Genomic DNA, 18,244 nt, shown 5'->3' on the forward strand with positions numbered 1-18,244 from the left:
GATCTATGTGCGAGTGAAATAAATGCACACTACTGAGCTAAGCCAAACCGAACAAGCCACACTGTGTTGGGCTGGCCTGGTTACGCTGGAGTTGCTGGAGTCATACTGGAAAGGACAAAGTGAAATGAAAATATCTGAGCCAGTACAGTACAGTTTAAGGTCAGCGCGGTTAGGTAAAATATTGAAACACACCTTTAGGCTGCCAAGAATGCTTGCTTGCCCCAATGCTGAGGTAGGGAGCGGAGTTGAGTGGTTGTGTTAAAGTTGTGGTCACACTAGTCGATATGTGGTGGCAAAGTCTTATAATACACAGAGGTTTGGGAGCCTGAACCACAAGCATGGCAGTGAAAGTGCTCTCAGTTCCTCTTTTATGAACTTTGTATTCAATGGAAAAATGGTATTCAATGGAATAAATTGGAACAGGGTTCAGATAGAGTGGATACTAAATGACATTCATTATGACCAAAAAAATAGTTCAATCAGCTTTTGCTATGACATCCCACAAGGGGCTTCCCGTGTGACCTCCATTATCTCTCTTAAGCCTTGTTCACACTGCAGGCCTTAATGATCAATTAAGTTTGGTTTTTCATATCTGTTTTGGAATACTGACTGTCCATACAACAAGTTACATATGACCAAATCGGATGTGTGTGTTCAGACCAGTCATTTGCTGACATGGCTACGCTAATAGTAATGACAGGTGTGTGCGCAGTGGTGTAGGCTGATTGGTGGTGGTGCCTGCCAAGCCAAGGTTCCTGCCATGGATGTTTCTCAGTTGCTTTGAATGTTCAAAATCATAGTGTAATGAACACTTTTAAAGCCTCAAAAAAGGATAAGATGATACAACTTTCACAACAAGTCATTTTTGGCTAGCCACAGCAATCAACTTGCTAGCTAGCTTGCTGTTTAACTTGAAATGCGTGGTGGAAAGATCCCGAATCTCCTCATTATCCCTCAACAAAATGGTTTAAAATGTGCATTTCACACTGTTGATGTAAAAATCGGAGTATAATGCTTGTATGGGTGTAAACCCGAATACATGTTTATGACATCGGCACCAATCAACTGCATTACAGTTCAAAATGACTGATTACGACCACCGATTTGTCTATGCTACCAACTTATACGAATGGGAGTTAGCATTTAGCGGTCACTTCTTCTAAACCTGTAAAGGGACTACTTTTAAATGTTATGCAGCAAAAAACAGCCAAATATATCCAAATTGTATTTTAGCAACCACATTGCGGGCCTGTTACAACACATCAATCATGACAGATTTAACAAATATCCACTTTGTAATTAAACCTGGATGAACTGTGCTCTTTCTGTAAGACAGATTCAAAATCACCAAAGTTTATTTTATTCCTAAATAAAAAGACAATGATTATGTATGTGGTTCACCATTCTTACAAAACACCCTTGTTTTATTAGTATGTGTAACAGTTTAGCTTCTGTCCCTCTCCTCGCCCCTACCTGGATTTGAACCAGGGACCCTCTGTGCACATCTACAGCTGCCTCCCATGAAATATTGTTACACATCGCTCCAAGAAAGCCGCGGACCTTGCAGAGCAAGGGTAACAACTACTTCAAGGTCTCAGAGCGAGTGAAGTCACCGCTTGAAACGCTATTAGCGCGCACCACCGCTAACCAGCTAGCCATTTCACATCGGTTACACTCACCCCTCTTTTGATCTCTTCCTTTTCCGCAGCAACCAGTGATCCGGGTCAACAGCATCAATGTAACCGTGTAGCTTCCGTTCCGCTCCTCCCTGGGATCGAAGGTCACCAATTGAAACGCTATTAGCGCGCATCCCGCTAACTAGCTAGCCATTTCACATCAGTTACATGTACTTACATACTTAGTTTTCCAAAGGCTTTGAGGCATGATTAGCATGCTGCTATGATTCATGTGAATTTTGGGGTATCATTTAATTTTTTATTTACAAAACAGGCACTTGTCACATGTTCAGCCAGAACCACCTTTTGACTACTGATGTCATTTGTTAGCACACAATGCTGACCTCTCCTCAACAAAGGCAATGAGGGGAGAGCTAGTTGTAGGCCTACGTCATCCTGCCTTGGGTATACTCCCTGTGGAATACGCTTCAGAGATATCCGGATATGGAAAGTCCCCAGACTTACATGGGAAGATTTGCAGAAGCCCAGTGAGAGAGCGCAAAATCACCCTATGAACCAGTTGTACACTCTGTGGGCTAGTTAGCACAATGGCAAGCCTCTAACCCACATGGCTGATTACATAGCACTTTGCCCAACTATGTGGTGTAAACACTCACAAAACCTATATAGCTTGCCATTATACAATCCACACTATTATGGCACTATCATAAGGGTGCTGGTATCCACCGAAACTTCCAAACGTACACATACCTTAGGCAAGAAACTGTATGGCTTACATCTAGCCTCCACCACTTGCCACAAAGTTCTCAGTTGATGCTTTATTTTTACCCCTATGATATGACGCAGCATCTACTACGGCAAACAGTGACATTTACATTTTTTAATTCAGCCAAAAGAAAATGTTTCACTTTAACATGGGTGATTTCCTCATGTTGACAGGTTGTTTCATTAATATGGACTGCAGGTCCCCGGGTTATGTACAAAACTAAATTCATCAAGGGAACGCAAAATTGTGTGCAGTTAAGGTAAATGACAGAACAGAAAAACAGTTCCGTTTTTGTATAAAAGTTTATGCAGTTAAAATTCTAAACGTTACACCTATGAGAGAACACAAAACAGAAACACCATTGAAGGAACATGGGTGAATTTATTTTTTTCTTCCAACAATGTCCTTACCAACAGTATCAACTACAAAGTGCTAATTCCTCAAGGCTAACTACAAGCACTTTATCACTTACATGTGTGTTATTTAGCATGCACGTGCCCACTATAAACAAACTGTATGTGTACAATAATGTCATGTATTAAAATGTACCTTAAAAAAACAACAAAAGGCTTTGCAAATCAAAAATGGTGTTCAACAAATACCGCTATGCAAGCACAATGAATCAGCATAATTACAGCAAGGTCAGTCCTATCTCCTCTACTTATTTTGTTGAGTTAAGTAGATGAAGTTCTTAAAATGTGGTCATGTTTCAGGCTAGGTCCTATTTCCAGTTTTCAATATTGCCTTGCTATAAAAGTGTTAAATAAAATATTAAATAAAATGACCAGAAGAGCCACATCAACTTTTTAAGCTCCTGAGCACAGCATTGCTTTACTAAAATGCCAATTCAGTGAATACAAAATGTACACTTTGAAATTATCGAAAAACATTGTCCTGTGTTTCCTGGATGCAGTTCCTGGCCAACTTCACCTGTACACAAGGCAGCCGTTCAGCTTAGCTAGGGTTAACTTAGGTCTCCCTTTGACTCTTTAATTTTTTTCCCCTTTCCAGGTCTTTAAGTTCTTCACAAAGCCTTATCTGAAATCATCCAGGCATATTTATGAAGTTGCTGCTCAATTAAATAAAAAATAAAAAAACAGAAGTCCTTACACAGTTATCACACATTTGTGTCCGCTTGCTGTTAAGTCCTTAGAGTTCCAGCTGCATCAGGAGGTAACCACGATGACACAGTCATGACCATTTCCAAATCTTCCCTGTCACACCAAGATCATCCCCTTCACACCAAAGCCACAACGTCATTCCCGTCACAAGTGTTGGTGTCACTGGGACTGGTCGGGGCAGCCCTCCTCCATGGGGCTGATAGCAGTGGCCTCGTCGTTGCTGCTGTCCACCTCCTGCTCCATGGCGCTCTCCTCGTCCAGCCGCTGGCTGGTGTAGTCTGTGATCTCCAGGAAGCCGCTGGGCTCCACCACCACGTTGGACTGACTGGAGTCTGGCATGATGGAGTACTGAGGGATCACCTGGGGAGTGGAGTAACACATGTTTAGCTTTTATTGTTGATAGATGTTTAAAGCTGAGATGATGAGTGGTGTTCTATAAAAATATATGTTTCAGAAATGTTTATCATATGGCTCACAGCAATTTACCTCAATGACGTCCATGTTCTCTTTGCTCTTGGCTGCTAGGCCCTGGACGCGGCTAAACTGGTCATGCAGGGGCTTGGAGTGGGACGAGTGATGCAGGGAGACCCCTGAGCTGCTTATGATCGGGCCTGAGCCCCCAAGCGCCCCTGAGCCTCCCCCTGCCCCCATGCCCAGGGCCTTTATGTAGGGGCTGCAGTCACTGGACGAGTCCACCACCACGGGCTCGGCGCTGGGGTCGATCTCCGCCTCCATCATGGAGATCTTAAGGATGTCCGAGACAGAGGGCTTCTCGCCACCGGACGAGCTTGAGCTGCTTGGCTCGGCAGGGACGAGCTTGGCAGTGGCCTCACCGCTGCTGGATACGGGCGGGGACTGGTGGCTGCTGCTACTGCCGAAGGTGATCTTGGTGACGCTGGCGCCCTGGGTGATGATTGGCGCCTGTGTTCGGAGACAGAGGCAAAAACAGATGTGGTTGGAACCATAGAAATATAATGACTAAAACAGATATTGACATTCAAGTCAACATTTTGTAATGAGTGGACATGCAGCCATATTGAATGTACCCATGAGTGTTAGTCAAATTGCCATGGTCTGAAAGGGCTTTTTACCATTCTAGTAATTACATTTCTATGGTTGAAACGAGAGTAGGGCATGGGAAAACTAAAACCCAGGTGCTCCTTTTGAAAGAAAAACAATGGGAATTTCTTTTCAGGTGGTCATAAGTGGAAGGCTTTGAAGGTTTTGTCAGGCTCCCTGCCCTGCTGTACAAATAACGATGATGTGATTGGAAGGGAATTGAGCATTGAGGCACGGTGCTCAGAGCTCCGTCTTATCTTTTTTATCTTAAAGACATATCAAGGGACAGGTGCTGTGAATAAGCACAGGATTAACACGTCTTATTTCTGTATGGAATGGGAACTATGTACATCTGTGTATTGCAAATGCGCAGGACAAAATTCATCTCGAGGGCAAATAAAGTTTAAATGAAGTTCTATTCTAAAGCATTATGGCACAATGCATCTGACTATTGATGATTCACTGTGTCAACCGGATCTGTCCCGGACAAATAAAATGTCAAAATAAATCAAATGGACACATGACTCTGGATGTGCATCAAAGAGGGAGGGTACTCACCTGGCTTGTGGCAGGAGTCTTGTCCGCACCCACCGGGTGGTGGGCCTGTAATGGCGGTGGCTGGGACAGCTGTGTGTGGATGGGCCTGTGGTGGGAGGTGGGCGCCTGCTGCAACTTGGGGAGCTGGGGGGTAAGTGAGGGAGGCTTGGTGGGGGTGCCCAGGCTTGCCAGCTGGGGGGATCCTGAGGCAGAGGAGGGCCTCTCCTTCAGGCTCTGCCCTGGAGCCTGAGGCTTGGGCTGGTACTGCTCTTGGAGCTGGGGTGGCTTCTTCGCCACGGTGGCGGTGGAAGGCAGGCTATTCTGGGGCTTGCTGTGTAGCTGTGGGGGTGGGGTTTGGGTGGAGTGGGGTATGTGTCTGCCCTGCTCCAACTGGGGCGCCAGGTGTGACTGGCTTTGGTGGTGGGGGTGTGTGTGGGGCTGGGGGGCAGGGGGCTGGGGGGCGGGGGGCTGGGCTACAGCGGGTTGAATGGAGCGGTAGAACAGGCCCGTCTGGGGGTCCAGGGTGTCCCCCTCCAGTTCGCCCTCCTCCATCCCAGTTTCCTCCGCCTGCTTACTGTGGATCAGCTGGCCCGCTGAAGCCTGGAATAACAATGTACTATCATTGAGACTAGTGTCACAAGTCAAAGAAAATAATGCATACCAGAACATGTAATACTGGTAGATGGATAGATTGATACACTGGAACACCTACCCAGTGAACAGTGGGATCATTTGACAGTGATAATGAGTATTACATCCACTATCTATAAACTATATAATTTGGAGAAAAAAAAAATTGATAAAAAAAAAACATAGGTGAAGAAGAATACAAAGACTGACAAGGTCATGCATTCTAGGTAGGTATTTCTCTCACCAGTTGGACAATGCGTGTAACGGTGACTGTAGAGGAGGTAGGGATGGAATTAACCACCACGGGGGAGTGACTGGCGTTTTGCGAGGGCGCCCCCTGCTGCTGGCTAGCGGTCATGACCACGTCCCCCAAGCCTCCAGAGGATGGTCCGGCCCTGCTGGCTTTACCTGCACAAAGTTAAGACAGTCATACACATGGAACAAAACTAAATCGACGTGAACTGCATCACTTTGAGCCATTCCTTAGTGAGCATGAGGAAGTACTGAACAGCCTGTTGTTTTTTCACTTAGCTAATTTTAGCCGGGTTAGGGCGGAGGCAACAATTGTGTGTAAACCCCTGAAGAATAAATTAGCAGAAAAGTGCATTATATTACATCCATGGTGTAGTACCATTATTAAGTGGTGACTAAGTATGATATACTTCAATGTATTTAACAACACATTATGAAAAGGCAGTGAACAACATCCATTTAGAGCCGAAACACTTCTGGTTTTCATCCTCTCCTAATAAGGGACTAATTCAGACCTGGGACACCTAGTGAGTGCAATTCACTACTAGGTATAAACAAAAAACAGAAGTGTTTCGGCACTCCAGGACCGGAATTTAACAGCCCTGCTCGATATATTGCACTACTGTATAGGGAATAGGGTGCCATTTGGGAAATACTCAGTGGTCAGGTCACGTACCGGCAGTGATATATTTAATGGGTGGTTCAGTCTCTACAGTGGACATCTCGGGGGAGCCTAGGGCCTGCTGCTTCTTCTCCTGGGCCATCTGAAGGGGAACAGCCATCTGGCTCAGGTCTATGGTTTGCTGCCTGGGCTTGGCCTCACCTTTCTCCTTCACTGTGTGGGCAACAGAGATAGATAGTGACAATCATCTCATAACCGACTCCATTTATATTGGAGGGAAGTGGGGCGACAAAGGACTGTCGCTTATAGGTGAATTAGAGTTCGGAGCAGTCTGAAAACTCATGTGTCTGGAGCTGGGACTTTCGTCCCAAGTTGAAGTTTAATTGTCACATGCACAAGTACAGTGAAATGCTTAAATACTCTACTCATACTCTAATCCAACAGTGCAGTAATCAATATCAAAATAGTATAACTAATACATGTTTTATGTGTTGATATAATATATTTTGATGGAACCTCCTTTGATAGTTTATGTAATAATTATTTATATTTTGTTAATTTGGTTATCATAAGTGATAAGAGGAGGGAAATGTTGATGTCTGAAGAGATTGAATGAGACAAGACGTACAATTCAAATCATTGGTTCCTGTAGGGGCTGGGAAGAGATATGAGGGGGAGACTGTATACGTTGTGATAGGAGACAGCGACAGTAACATGCATGAACCAAACGTTAATGATGAATATATTATGAATAAGTTAAAATCATGCAAATATAACTTCTGTGTCAGCAGTATATAAGAGAAATAACTGGTCTGCCCCGGCGGAGCTCCTGACAGACGGGTACTACTATGATGCATTAAGTTGGTTGGAACCTCTCCAGATTTCTGATAATAAAGAATGATACATTTAATATTGAACTTCAGGTGTCCCTGTGTTGAATTTCCACAACAAGACTTACCCAGAAAGACTCCCAGATGGAGTCACCTTTGGCAGGATTACATCATGTATTGACTCAGGGGGGTTGAATACTTATCTAACCAAGATAGTGTTTTATTTTGAACCAATGTATTACAAATGTTAAAAATCTTCTTCCACTTTGATATGAGTATTTTGTGTAGACAGTTGTAAAAAATATATTTTTTTTATCCCACTTTGTAATACAACATGTGGAAAAAGTCAAGGGGTGTGACTTTTGTATGTATAGGAAGGGATTAGGAGAAAGTGACTGTTAGCAGGATACATAATAATAATAAATATGGAGAAAGCATAAGTGGTGGGTGTGTACGTGGTAGTGAGTGTGTGTATGTAAGTGTAAGGGTGTTGGTGTGAGTGTGTGCAAGAGTGACAGTGTAGGCGTGATGGGCGGCCCTTCATGGTTGGAAAGTGACTGGTAGCAGTAATATATAAATACTTATGGTAATACACTAATGGTAATATATACATGCAAACAGGAGTAATAGTGATCAGTAGTAGGATAAAGAGAGATACTAATGGTAATGGCAATCAATAAACAGCAGCATAGTGGTAGTAATAGATTAAATCAACCATTTTTGCAGCGGTGTAGGTGTGAGTAGATGTTAGCCATTTAACAGTCGTTTGTATTACAATTCAGCTTTAGGGCTCAGACACACCAATAGCGTTTGCTGGCAGAGAGTACTTAGCACCTCTGAACGTAATTTGCGAACCGAGCGTGTATCAATTTTACATGAAGTGCTTTAAATAAATTGGCAGTCATACGTCTACAGCGGGTGGTCCCTAAAACACATCGCAATGAACGACTGGCAGACGAACGCTAGATCCACATTAGCTCACACTTAATTAAACTAATCATGGTGTATAAACTAAAGATCCACATTCATTGATTGAGGTGGTTAATTGAGTCAGGTGAGTTATTGCTGGGCAAGCACAAAACATTCTATGGCATTCGAATTCCAACTCGTTTCATAAAAAGAAATGCACCCCCCTCCAACTTAAAAAATATTCATATAAATGAATAAAAGGTAAATATTTAAGATCACAAATAACAATAACTGTAGCGAACCTGTGTTTATAAACGTGGATCTGAAAACATTTTGATGCCATATTTAAATTTTCATATTCATATTTAAAATAAAAAATTATATATGCAACACATTTTCCACCAACAAGTTCCTGTGCCAATGCACCACACAACCACTTAACAAAAACATATAGACTTTGTGCCCAAAAATATAATGGTTCGCGTTTCACACCACAATACATTAACTCTGTCAACCTCAACAAACAGAAAACACATCCGTCCCTAACTTAAGCTTACCCAGTATTAAAGGCTTGGCTTCACAAAATCTGAATGTCATTAAAAACGTTTGTGTTTTGCAACAGATGTCTCTTTCCAGTCATCAAATTGCTGCTACAAAATGTATATTGATCGATTGATTTTATTTGTTAATAAAATATTTATAAAAAAATCTCTCTCAAAAAAAAAAACCTATTTATATAAGTATTCAGACCCTTTGCTATGAGACTCGAAATTGAGCACAGGTGCATCCTGTTTCCATTGATCATCCTTGAGATGTTTCTACAACTTGATTGGAATCCACCTGTGGTAAATTCAATTGATTGGACATGATTTGGAAAGGCACACACCTGTCTATATAAAGGTCCCACAGTTGACAGTGCATGTCATAGCAAAAACCAAGCCATGAGGTAGAAGGAATTGTCCGTAGAGCTCAGAGACAAGATTGTGTCAAGGCACAGATCTGGGGAAGGGTACCAAAACATTTCTGCAGCATTGAAGTTCCCCAAGAACACAGTAGCCTACATCAATGTAAGAAGTTTGGAACCACCAAGACTCTTCCTCGAGCCCGGCCAAAACTGAGCAATCGGGGGAGAAGGGCCCTGGTCAGGTCAGGGAGGTGACCCCGATGTTCACTCTGACAGAGCTCCAGAGTTCCTCTGTGGAGATGGGAGAACCTTCCAGGACAACCTTCTCAGCAGCACTCCACAAATAAGACTTTTATGGTAGAATGACCAGATAGAAGCCACTCCTCAGTAAAGGGCACATGCCAGCCTGCTTGAATTTTGCCAAAAGGCACCTAAAGTCTAACACCATGACAAACAAGATTCTCTGATCTGATAAAACCAAGATTGAACACTTTGGCCTGAATGCCAAGCGTCACGTCTGGAGGAAACCTGGCACCATCCCTACGGTGAAGCATGGTGGTGGCAGCATCATGCTGTGGGGATGTTTTTCAGCAGCAGGGACTGGAACACTAGTCAGGATCAAGGCACAGATAAACATTGCAAAGTACAGAGAGATCCTTGATGAAAACATGCTCCTGAGTGCTCAGGTCCTCAGACTGGGGTGAAGGCTCACATTCCAACAGGACAATGACCCTAAGCACACAGCCAAGACAATGCAGGAATGGTTTCGGGACAAGTCTCTGAATGTCCCTGAGTGGCCCAGCCAGATCCCGGACTTGAACCCGATCGAACATCTTTGGAGAGACCTGAAAATAGCTGTGCAGAAACACTCCCCATCCAACCCGAAAGAGCTTGAGAGGATCTGCAGAGAAGAATGGGAGAAACTCCCAAAATACAGGTGTGGTAAGCTTGTAGCGTCATACCCAAGAAGACTTGAGGCTGTAATCACTGCCAAAGATGCTTCAACCAAGTACTGAGTAAAGGGTCTGAATAACAATATAAATGTGACATTTAAAAAATCCAACAGGTCCCAGACGTGCTAAATGGAATTGAGATCTGGGCTCTCGCTGGCCATGGCAGAACACGGACATTCCTGTCTTGCAGGAAATCACACACAGAACGAGCAGTATGGCTGGTGGCATTGTCATGCTGGAGGGTCATGTCAGGATGAGCCTGCAGGAAGGGTACCACATGAGTGAGGAGGATGTCTTCCCTGTAATGCACAGAGTTGAGATTGTCTGCAATGACAACAAGCTCAGTCCAATGATGCTGTGACACACTGCCCCAGACCATGACGGACCCTCCACCTCCAAATCGATTCCGCTCCAGAGTACAGGCCTCGGTGTAACACTCAGTCCTTCGACGATAAAGGCGAATCCGACCATCACCCCTGGTGAGACAAAAAACGTGACTCGTCAGTGAAGAGCACTTTTTGCCAGTCCCGTCTGGTCCAGCGATGGTGGGTTTGTGCCCATAGTTGACGTTGTTGTCTGTTGAGGACCTGCCTTTACAACAGGCCTACAAGCCCTCCGTCCAGTCTCTCTCAGCCCATTGCGGACAGTCTGAACACTGATGGAGGGATTGTGCGTTCCTGGTGTAACTCTGGCAGTTGTTGCCATCCTGTACCTGTCCCGCAGGTGTGATGTTCGGATGTACCAATCCTGTGCAGGTGTTGTTACACGTGGTCTGCCACTGCGAGGACGATCAGCTGTCCGTCCTGTCTCCCTGTAGCGCTTAGGCGTCTCACAGTACGGACATTGCAATTTATTTCCCTGGCCACATCTGCGGTCCTCATGCCTCCTTGCAGCATGCCTAAGGCACATTCACACAGATGAGCAGGGACCCTGGGCATCTTTCTTTTGGTGTTTTTCAGAGTTAGGACACTAAAGAGGCCTTTCTACCAAGTAACTGTAATAATTGCCTACCGTCTGTAAGCTGTTAAGACACTAACGACCGTTCCACAGGTGCATGTCCATTAATTGTTTATGATTCATTGAACAAGCATGGGAAACAGTGTTAAAACCCTTTACAATGAAGATCTGTGAAGTTATTTGGATTTTTACTAAATATATTTGAAAGACAGGGTCCTGAAAAAGGGACGTTTCTTTTTTTTGCTATGTGTGTGTGTGTGTGTGTGTGTGTGTGTGTGTGTGTGTGTGTGTGTGTGTGTGTGTGTATGTATGTATGTATGTATGTATGTATATATATATATATATATAAATAACACACACACACACACACAAAAAAGCTCCGCCTTTCCCAGTTCACTGGTCACGATGGCAACACCCACCCGTAACACGCGCTCCAGCAGGTGTATCTCAATGATCATCCCTAAAGCCAACACCTCATTTGGCCGCCTTTCGTTCCAGTTCTCTGCTGCCTGTGACTGGAACGAATTGCAAAAATCGCTGAAGTTGGAGACTTATCTCCCTCACCAACTTCAAACATCTGCTATCTGAGCAGCTAACCGATCGCTGCAGCTGTACATAGTCTATCGGTAAATAGCCCACCCATTTTTACCTACCTCATCCCCATACTGTTTTTATTTATTTTATTTTCTGCTCTTTTGCACACCAATATCTCTACCTGTACATGACCATCTGATCATTTATCACTCCAGTGTTAATCTGCAAAATTTAAATTATTCGCCTACCTCCTCATGCCATTTGCACACAATGTATATAGACTCTCCTTTTTTCTACTGTGTTATTGACTTGTTAATTGTTTACTCCATGGGTAACTCTGTGTTGTCTGTTCACACTGCTATGCTTTATCTTGGCCAGGTCGCAGTTGCAAATGAGAACTTGTTCTCAACTAGCCTACCTGGTTAAATAAAGGTGAAATAAAGAATAGGAAGATAAGGTTAGGCCTATCCCCAGTGAGATAGAGATATGCCAGCGGCATGCTATGACACCGACATGCATTTCTTTATGTTAGACGGCTACTGTGTCTGCGATACATATATAAACTTACAGGAGGTTAATTCGTACATTTTCAATCAGAATATTTTGTATAAAGATAAGTATTATATTGTTCGATTATAGGAGTAACTCTGGTAGGCCTGAAACATTCTTCGTCACCTCAAGTGTGGTAGTCAATTGGATTGCTGGTGCGCACTGCCTTCATATCACAGGTTTGCAGTAGCTAAAGCTTAATAGCCATACCAAACGTTTACAAAATGTTTCTGAACTTTATTAGGGTAATATCAAAAGTAAGTTAATCCATTGTTTATGACGAATATAGGAACAGGCTATAATATTGCGCAAACACAGCATGACAGATGGAACTTAATTTGGCCAAAGAAAATGTCTCAACAGAATGAAATATTTTAAACCTTAAAGTTTGTGCCTACCCTACAAATAACTGAAATAGACTGATGTTATTTATTTTACAACAAACCCTTATAACCCATCTTAAACTAAATATGGAGCACATAAAATTAAAATTAAAAATGCAGATCTAATTTAATTTAGCCAATAAAATGTCTCAACAAACAATTCTCAGACTGGATATTTTGCACTGCTTTGGTAAGACTCTTACCTCTGTCTAAATTGTTATTTTGCTTTGTGTTAATTATAACGTATTTATTAAAATAGGCTATAGCAAATAGGAATATAAGCAATTTACTCAGAATGTCAAACATGCACTCCCCTGCTGTGCGCTACCTGATCCAATTCTGATCGGAATAATTGTTTGATAGTGATTTTGGGGTGATTCTTTAAAAAAAAATCTATATTCTGGATCTCCTTCAATTATTTTATTTACTTGCCCCGGACAAGACATAATTTTGAGCCCTGTAGAGTGTATGCTTAATGACTAAAATGTAATGTTCACATGAGAGAGAGAAGAGTTAGAGGCAGGGCCAATTCCAATTCAATGAATTAAGTTTCTGAATTTAAATGAAATTGACCCCAACCCTGGTAAGTGGCGTGATAGTTGCCATGATGACGACGGTCAGTCACCTGTGGTCTGCTGCAGTTCCAGCAGGGCCTTGATGGTCGAGGTGGCCGACTGGGACATGTCACCCGTAGACACGTCCTGGTAGATGATGTTTGGGCTGGACTCCACCGACACCTCGTGCTGCTCAGCCCAATCCTGCCCCCTGGAGGAGATGATGTGCACTACGGACTGGGAGTCTGATCGAATATGACAACCATTACAATTCATGTTTTATATCAAATTGGGTTCATTCCCTTTAGATTCCAGACGATTTGGACATGGCAATCAAGTAGAAGGAAAGAACTGAAACAATTATATTATGTGAGTGGACCTTTTACCATTTAAAACTTGAAAGTGAAGGGAAATATTGAACTTAGCTGAATACTAGTGAGAATAGATACACATTCATACTACGGCTGAAGTAGTAACCGCTGTGTGAGACCACAATGCAAGAGCTATACACAGCAGTTAACTTGACCATGACTTATGTTCCCGTAATTAGCCTGCAGACTATATTACGGATTTCTTGCTCTGTGATGTAGAGTGACGCAACGTACCGTGACCGCTTCCGTGGGAGTCCTCGGCAGGCGGGGACCTGCCCTCAGCGATGGCACCCGACTCATCCTTGAGTGCCCTCTCCTGTGCGTAAGCAGGACCAGCATCGGCCACTCGGGACGCTTGCTGCAGGTTCTCGCTCACCAGCTGCCTGGTCTGCTCGCTCACAACCGCTGTTTGGAAGATGGGCTTGGGCTTGATCAGCACCTGGAGAGGCATAAAAGGTTAATAAACATCATTCAATATTACACACGTAGAATAGTCTCAGAGAATGGCACCAGGGAAATTGTTTTTTTTTTTATTGTACTTTTTCCGTAATTTAAAGCAGAGATGAGAACATCGTGTGTCCTGGCTGGAGTTCCTTTTTTACATCATACAGTTAATTAATGTGCCTATATAGAGTAGTTGGGACTTAATATCTTAAAGCTACAGCAATGATTTGTTGAATTATAGCTCCACTGACTTGATGTATTGGTAATTCAAGACAGAGATATTTAAATATATCCAAGACAAAGGAGCTTTGAGTGCAAACTCCACACTTGTTGACACTACTTGTTGGGTGGCTGAAACTCTACAGGGTGAAGTTTCCCCTGGGTACAAACAGATATAAGGTCAGTTTCCCCTCCCCCAGTCCTAACCATTAGTCGGGGGAAAGACAAAACAGACCCAAGACCCAGCGTCAAGGGGCAACTTCCCCCTACACCGGCTGAGACGTCGCTGGTCTGGTACTGACCTGGGTCTTGCCCTGCTGGCCGTACACTATCTTGGTGGGGATGATCTTGGTGGTGGTAGGCTGCACCCCAGAACCCATGCCTTTGGGCTGTGTCACAATCATCTTGGTGATGGGTCTGGAGGCTGTGATGATGGCTGGCTTGGACCCCGGAACACCCTGTAGGGTCTTCTCACCCTAAGGCACAGAAGAATTCATTTTAGGATTAGGGCTGTCAAACGATTAAAATAATGAATCGCGATTAAATTCTGCTCATATTTGGTGCTAAATAAAGATTTTTCCATTAAAAAAAAAGTTATAGGTATGTAAGGGACGAACACAAAACATTGTGGGTTGGCTCTAAGAAAAAAACCTGTCTCTATGGACACAAAGAGCAAAAACCTGTCCAAGAACGTCATGAATTCCACAGAACATAAACCTGTGACTATACATTTCGGACGTCCTCCTATTTATTTTGACTGAGCCAGTTACAAAGTCAAACAAGCCTGTTGACATGATGATAAAGCTGCTCTCTTCTTTTGTACGATATGTCCAGAGAGTGAAAACAGCAAGACACTGATGTGGCAGGCATTGCCAGGTACCTGGGTGCAATGCAGGCCAGCCTGGTGTGTGCACCTGCATACTATGACCACCACTGTAGTGGACATTCCTCCATGTTGATGCTGGGCTCTGCTTTGAAACACCCCATATATTTCTCAATTGACTCCTCTTCATCAGGCTCAGAAGAACTCAAGAAAATGGCAGCTTTATTCTTTGGAGGCTCTGACTCTGTTGCTTTATCAGGTTGCTGTGCAGGCCTCTCTTCCTCCAGCAAGTTGCTGACCAAAGCCCACACCTCACCCCTGTCAGGCTGGGAAGGCACTTCAGGTCCTTAAACCTTGGGTCGAGTGCTGTGGTGATCTTCATCCATGTGAGGTTGGTGTTTTCCTTGCATTTCTCCAGGTCTGTTGTGAATGTCAGCATGAATCTTACCACTTAGGCAGAGCCATCATCAGAGCTCTCCATCACCCGAAGGAGATGGCACAAAGCAGGCAACACCACTGAGCAGGAAATGTAGTTCAGTCAAATGCCTGAAATGGAAAATCATTCAAAATCACTTCAGTCAATTGTGAGACTAATACAGGCACACCACTCACTTTCTCGCATACACAATTTACACACTAGCTCTCTCACACACAAAATATTATTATAACACTAACAGTGAGATAAAGATAACCGGCAGGGCTCCAGTAGCGGATCCAGCTTCTGCAGTTTGTCCAGTTCAGCTGTGGTTGGCATGGTGACGTTCGTTTTCTGTTCGGCCAGAGCATCTCTCAGTGGTTGTTGGTTTCTGTGGACACGCTTTACCATTTGCAAAGTGGAATTCCATCTTGTTGTGACATCTTGTGCAAGTGACGACTCCTTTTGCTCATTTGCAACTTGCTGTTGTCCTAGTTCTGCAACGTTTGGTGGGTTGTGTTTGAAATGCCCAAAAATAATTCAGCATTTGGCTAGGGCATTGTCAAACCCGCTGTTCTGTAGGGACACTGATGGCCCTTTGGAGACTGTGCATGGTGCAGGGCAGGTGTTCAAAAGGAAGATGTCTCGCAGCTGCAATCATGTTCCATGCACTGTCTGTGCAAAGTGTGGTAACTTTGTTTTCAATGTTCCCACTGATTCCCACATCCATGAAATACTTGGCGTACGTTTCAGCATTGTGCCTCTTCTGTCTTCATTATGGCCAGAGGGTGTGAATGCAGCGTCCAGTTTTCACTGATGTGATGGGCAGTAACCCCAAGGTAGTTGTGGTTACTCACCAAAGTAGGTGGCAGGTAGCCTAGTGATTAGAGCGTTGGACTTGTAACCGAAAGGTTGCAAGATCGAATCCCTGAGCTGACATGGTAAAATTATGTTGTTTTGCCCCTGTACAAGGCATTGTTCCTAGGCTGCCATTGAAAATAAGAATGTATTCTTGACTGACTAGTTAAATAAAGGTAGAATAAAAATAAATAAAAAGTCCATTGGTCTCAAGTGAGAACAGTAGCCGCTGCATGTTTCAACTCCTTTCATAGCCCTCTCGCTTTCATACAGCTTGTGAATTCTTGTGGCTCGAGAGTAACTCATATGTTGAGTCATTCGATGAGATCCGAATAATATCCCTCAAGCCTTCATCCTCCACAATGTCGACTGGCCTGCAAGCTGTAGCTATCCACTTGGCTATTGCTTATGTGCTGCTCGTCGACTTGTCCACAGGCCTCCTGCGTGCATACTCTTCTAGCTTAGCCTGCCGAAGATGTCCTACATTGCTACTAGTCACGTTACTTGTATTTCTGGCGTCTGTTTCGGTTGTAAATTATAACAAAGACTCAATGTACTTCGGTGCTAAACAAATTCAGCCTTGCAGTAGATACAAATTAATTTGTTTTTTATCCAGAGAGCCATCTGGGAGGGTTTTAAAATAGAATATTCCATTTACTAGCATTATCCATCATTCAGTCAAACAAGTAGCTAGCTAGTAAACTAGTTGTCAAACTAGCGCATCGACTGCCGGGGCTTGAATTTGAAATAAGGATGGTTCAGGGGTTCAAACTAAGAAAAATGCGTTAATGGCGTCAACAAAATGAAAGACATTAAAATTGTAATGCATTAAAGCTAGCATTAACTTTGACAGCCATAATTAGCATACGTACCAAATGGCACCCTTTTCCCTATATAGTGGACTACTTTTGACCAGAGCCCTATGGGCCTTGGTCAAAAGTAGTGCACTATTTCAGGAATAGGGTGACATTTGACGCTACCAGTCATTTGCCTTTCTTGCACCAACACTTTCACTGGTCTTTTCTTAATAGCACTGATTTACTTGAACTGTGATGTGGTGGTCTTAATCTAAGTCGCTATTAATAATAGTGTATGCTAAATGACTAAAATGAAAAACCTTCACGTACAATATGAAGCTTAAAGCAATAGACTGATCAGACGGAAAGGCTAAACTAGAACTACCTGTAAACCTAAAATAAGTTGTCGGGTCAATACATTTGAAAGATTCTGAAATAAATCATTACAATCTAGATAAAAATGTAACATCACAAAATGGCTTAATTAATAATAGAAAATATGTTGAACTGACCCCTGTGTTCAATAATGTGGTGACCACATTCTTGCCAGGCAGACCCTGGATGGTCGTTCCTTTGCCAGTAGTCTTCTGCACCACGATAACATTGGGCTTGGACGTCATGGGAATGGTGGTGATCTTAGTTGTTGTACCTGCAATGGAGGGGCAAAGAAGATCTAAAAGGTTTGCCAAAACACAACTTTTTAAGGTCACTATAATTTGAACATTCAGTTGCAGAATTGTCTGTCAGAATTGGTAACACTTAGGGTTGCAAAACACCCGGTAATTTATCAATATTATCAGAATTTAAATTATTTTTTAGTGATTTGGGTATAAAAATAATCTTTATGGAACAAAAGGAACATTTGCTGTCTAACTGTGAGTCTCGTGAGTGAAAACATCCGAAGATCAAGGGTAAACGGTTAATTTGATTGCTTTTCTGATTTTCGTGACCAAGCTTCCTGATGCTAAGTGTACATAATGCTATGCTAGGCTATTGATAAACTTACAAACGTTTGTATTGCTTTCGCTGTAACGCATAATTTCAAAATCTGAGACGACAGGGTGATTAACAAAAGGCTAAGCTGTGTTTCGCTATATTTCACTTGTGATTTCATGAATAT

At 43.1% G+C, this 18,244-nt stretch overlaps 1 protein-coding gene across 11 annotated transcripts in view; it reads right to left on the reverse strand.

The window, feature by feature from the left end:
- Positions 1-2,686: 2,686 nt before the first annotated feature.
- LOC110537706 (BRCA2-interacting transcriptional repressor EMSY) overlaps positions 2,687-18,244 on the reverse strand; it is a 30,392-nt gene continuing 14,834 nt past the window's right edge. For all 11 annotated transcript variants that reach the window (XM_021623968.2, XM_021623964.2, XM_021623963.2 and 8 more), the window contains 9 exons: positions 17,637-17,773; positions 14,534-14,707; positions 13,803-14,007; positions 13,269-13,442; positions 6,679-6,837; positions 5,995-6,158; positions 5,142-5,720; positions 4,011-4,445; positions 2,687-3,884 (listed from right to left, as the gene is read on the reverse strand). In XM_021623968.2, coding sequence (XP_021479643.2) covers positions 3,684-3,884; positions 4,011-4,445; positions 5,142-5,720; positions 5,995-6,158; positions 6,679-6,837; positions 13,269-13,442; positions 13,803-14,007; positions 14,534-14,707; positions 17,637-17,773 — 2,228 coding nt within the window. In that variant the 3' untranslated portion in view covers positions 2,687-3,683. The remainder of the gene's footprint in view (positions 3,885-4,010; positions 4,446-5,141; positions 5,721-5,994; positions 6,159-6,678; positions 6,838-13,268; positions 13,443-13,802; positions 14,008-14,533; positions 14,708-17,636; positions 17,774-18,244) is intronic.

The sequence above is a fragment of the Oncorhynchus mykiss genome, chromosome 12, assembly GCF_013265735.2.
Source record: "Oncorhynchus mykiss isolate Arlee chromosome 12, USDA_OmykA_1.1, whole genome shotgun sequence".
NCBI lineage: Eukaryota > Metazoa > Chordata > Actinopteri > Salmoniformes > Salmonidae > Oncorhynchus > Oncorhynchus mykiss.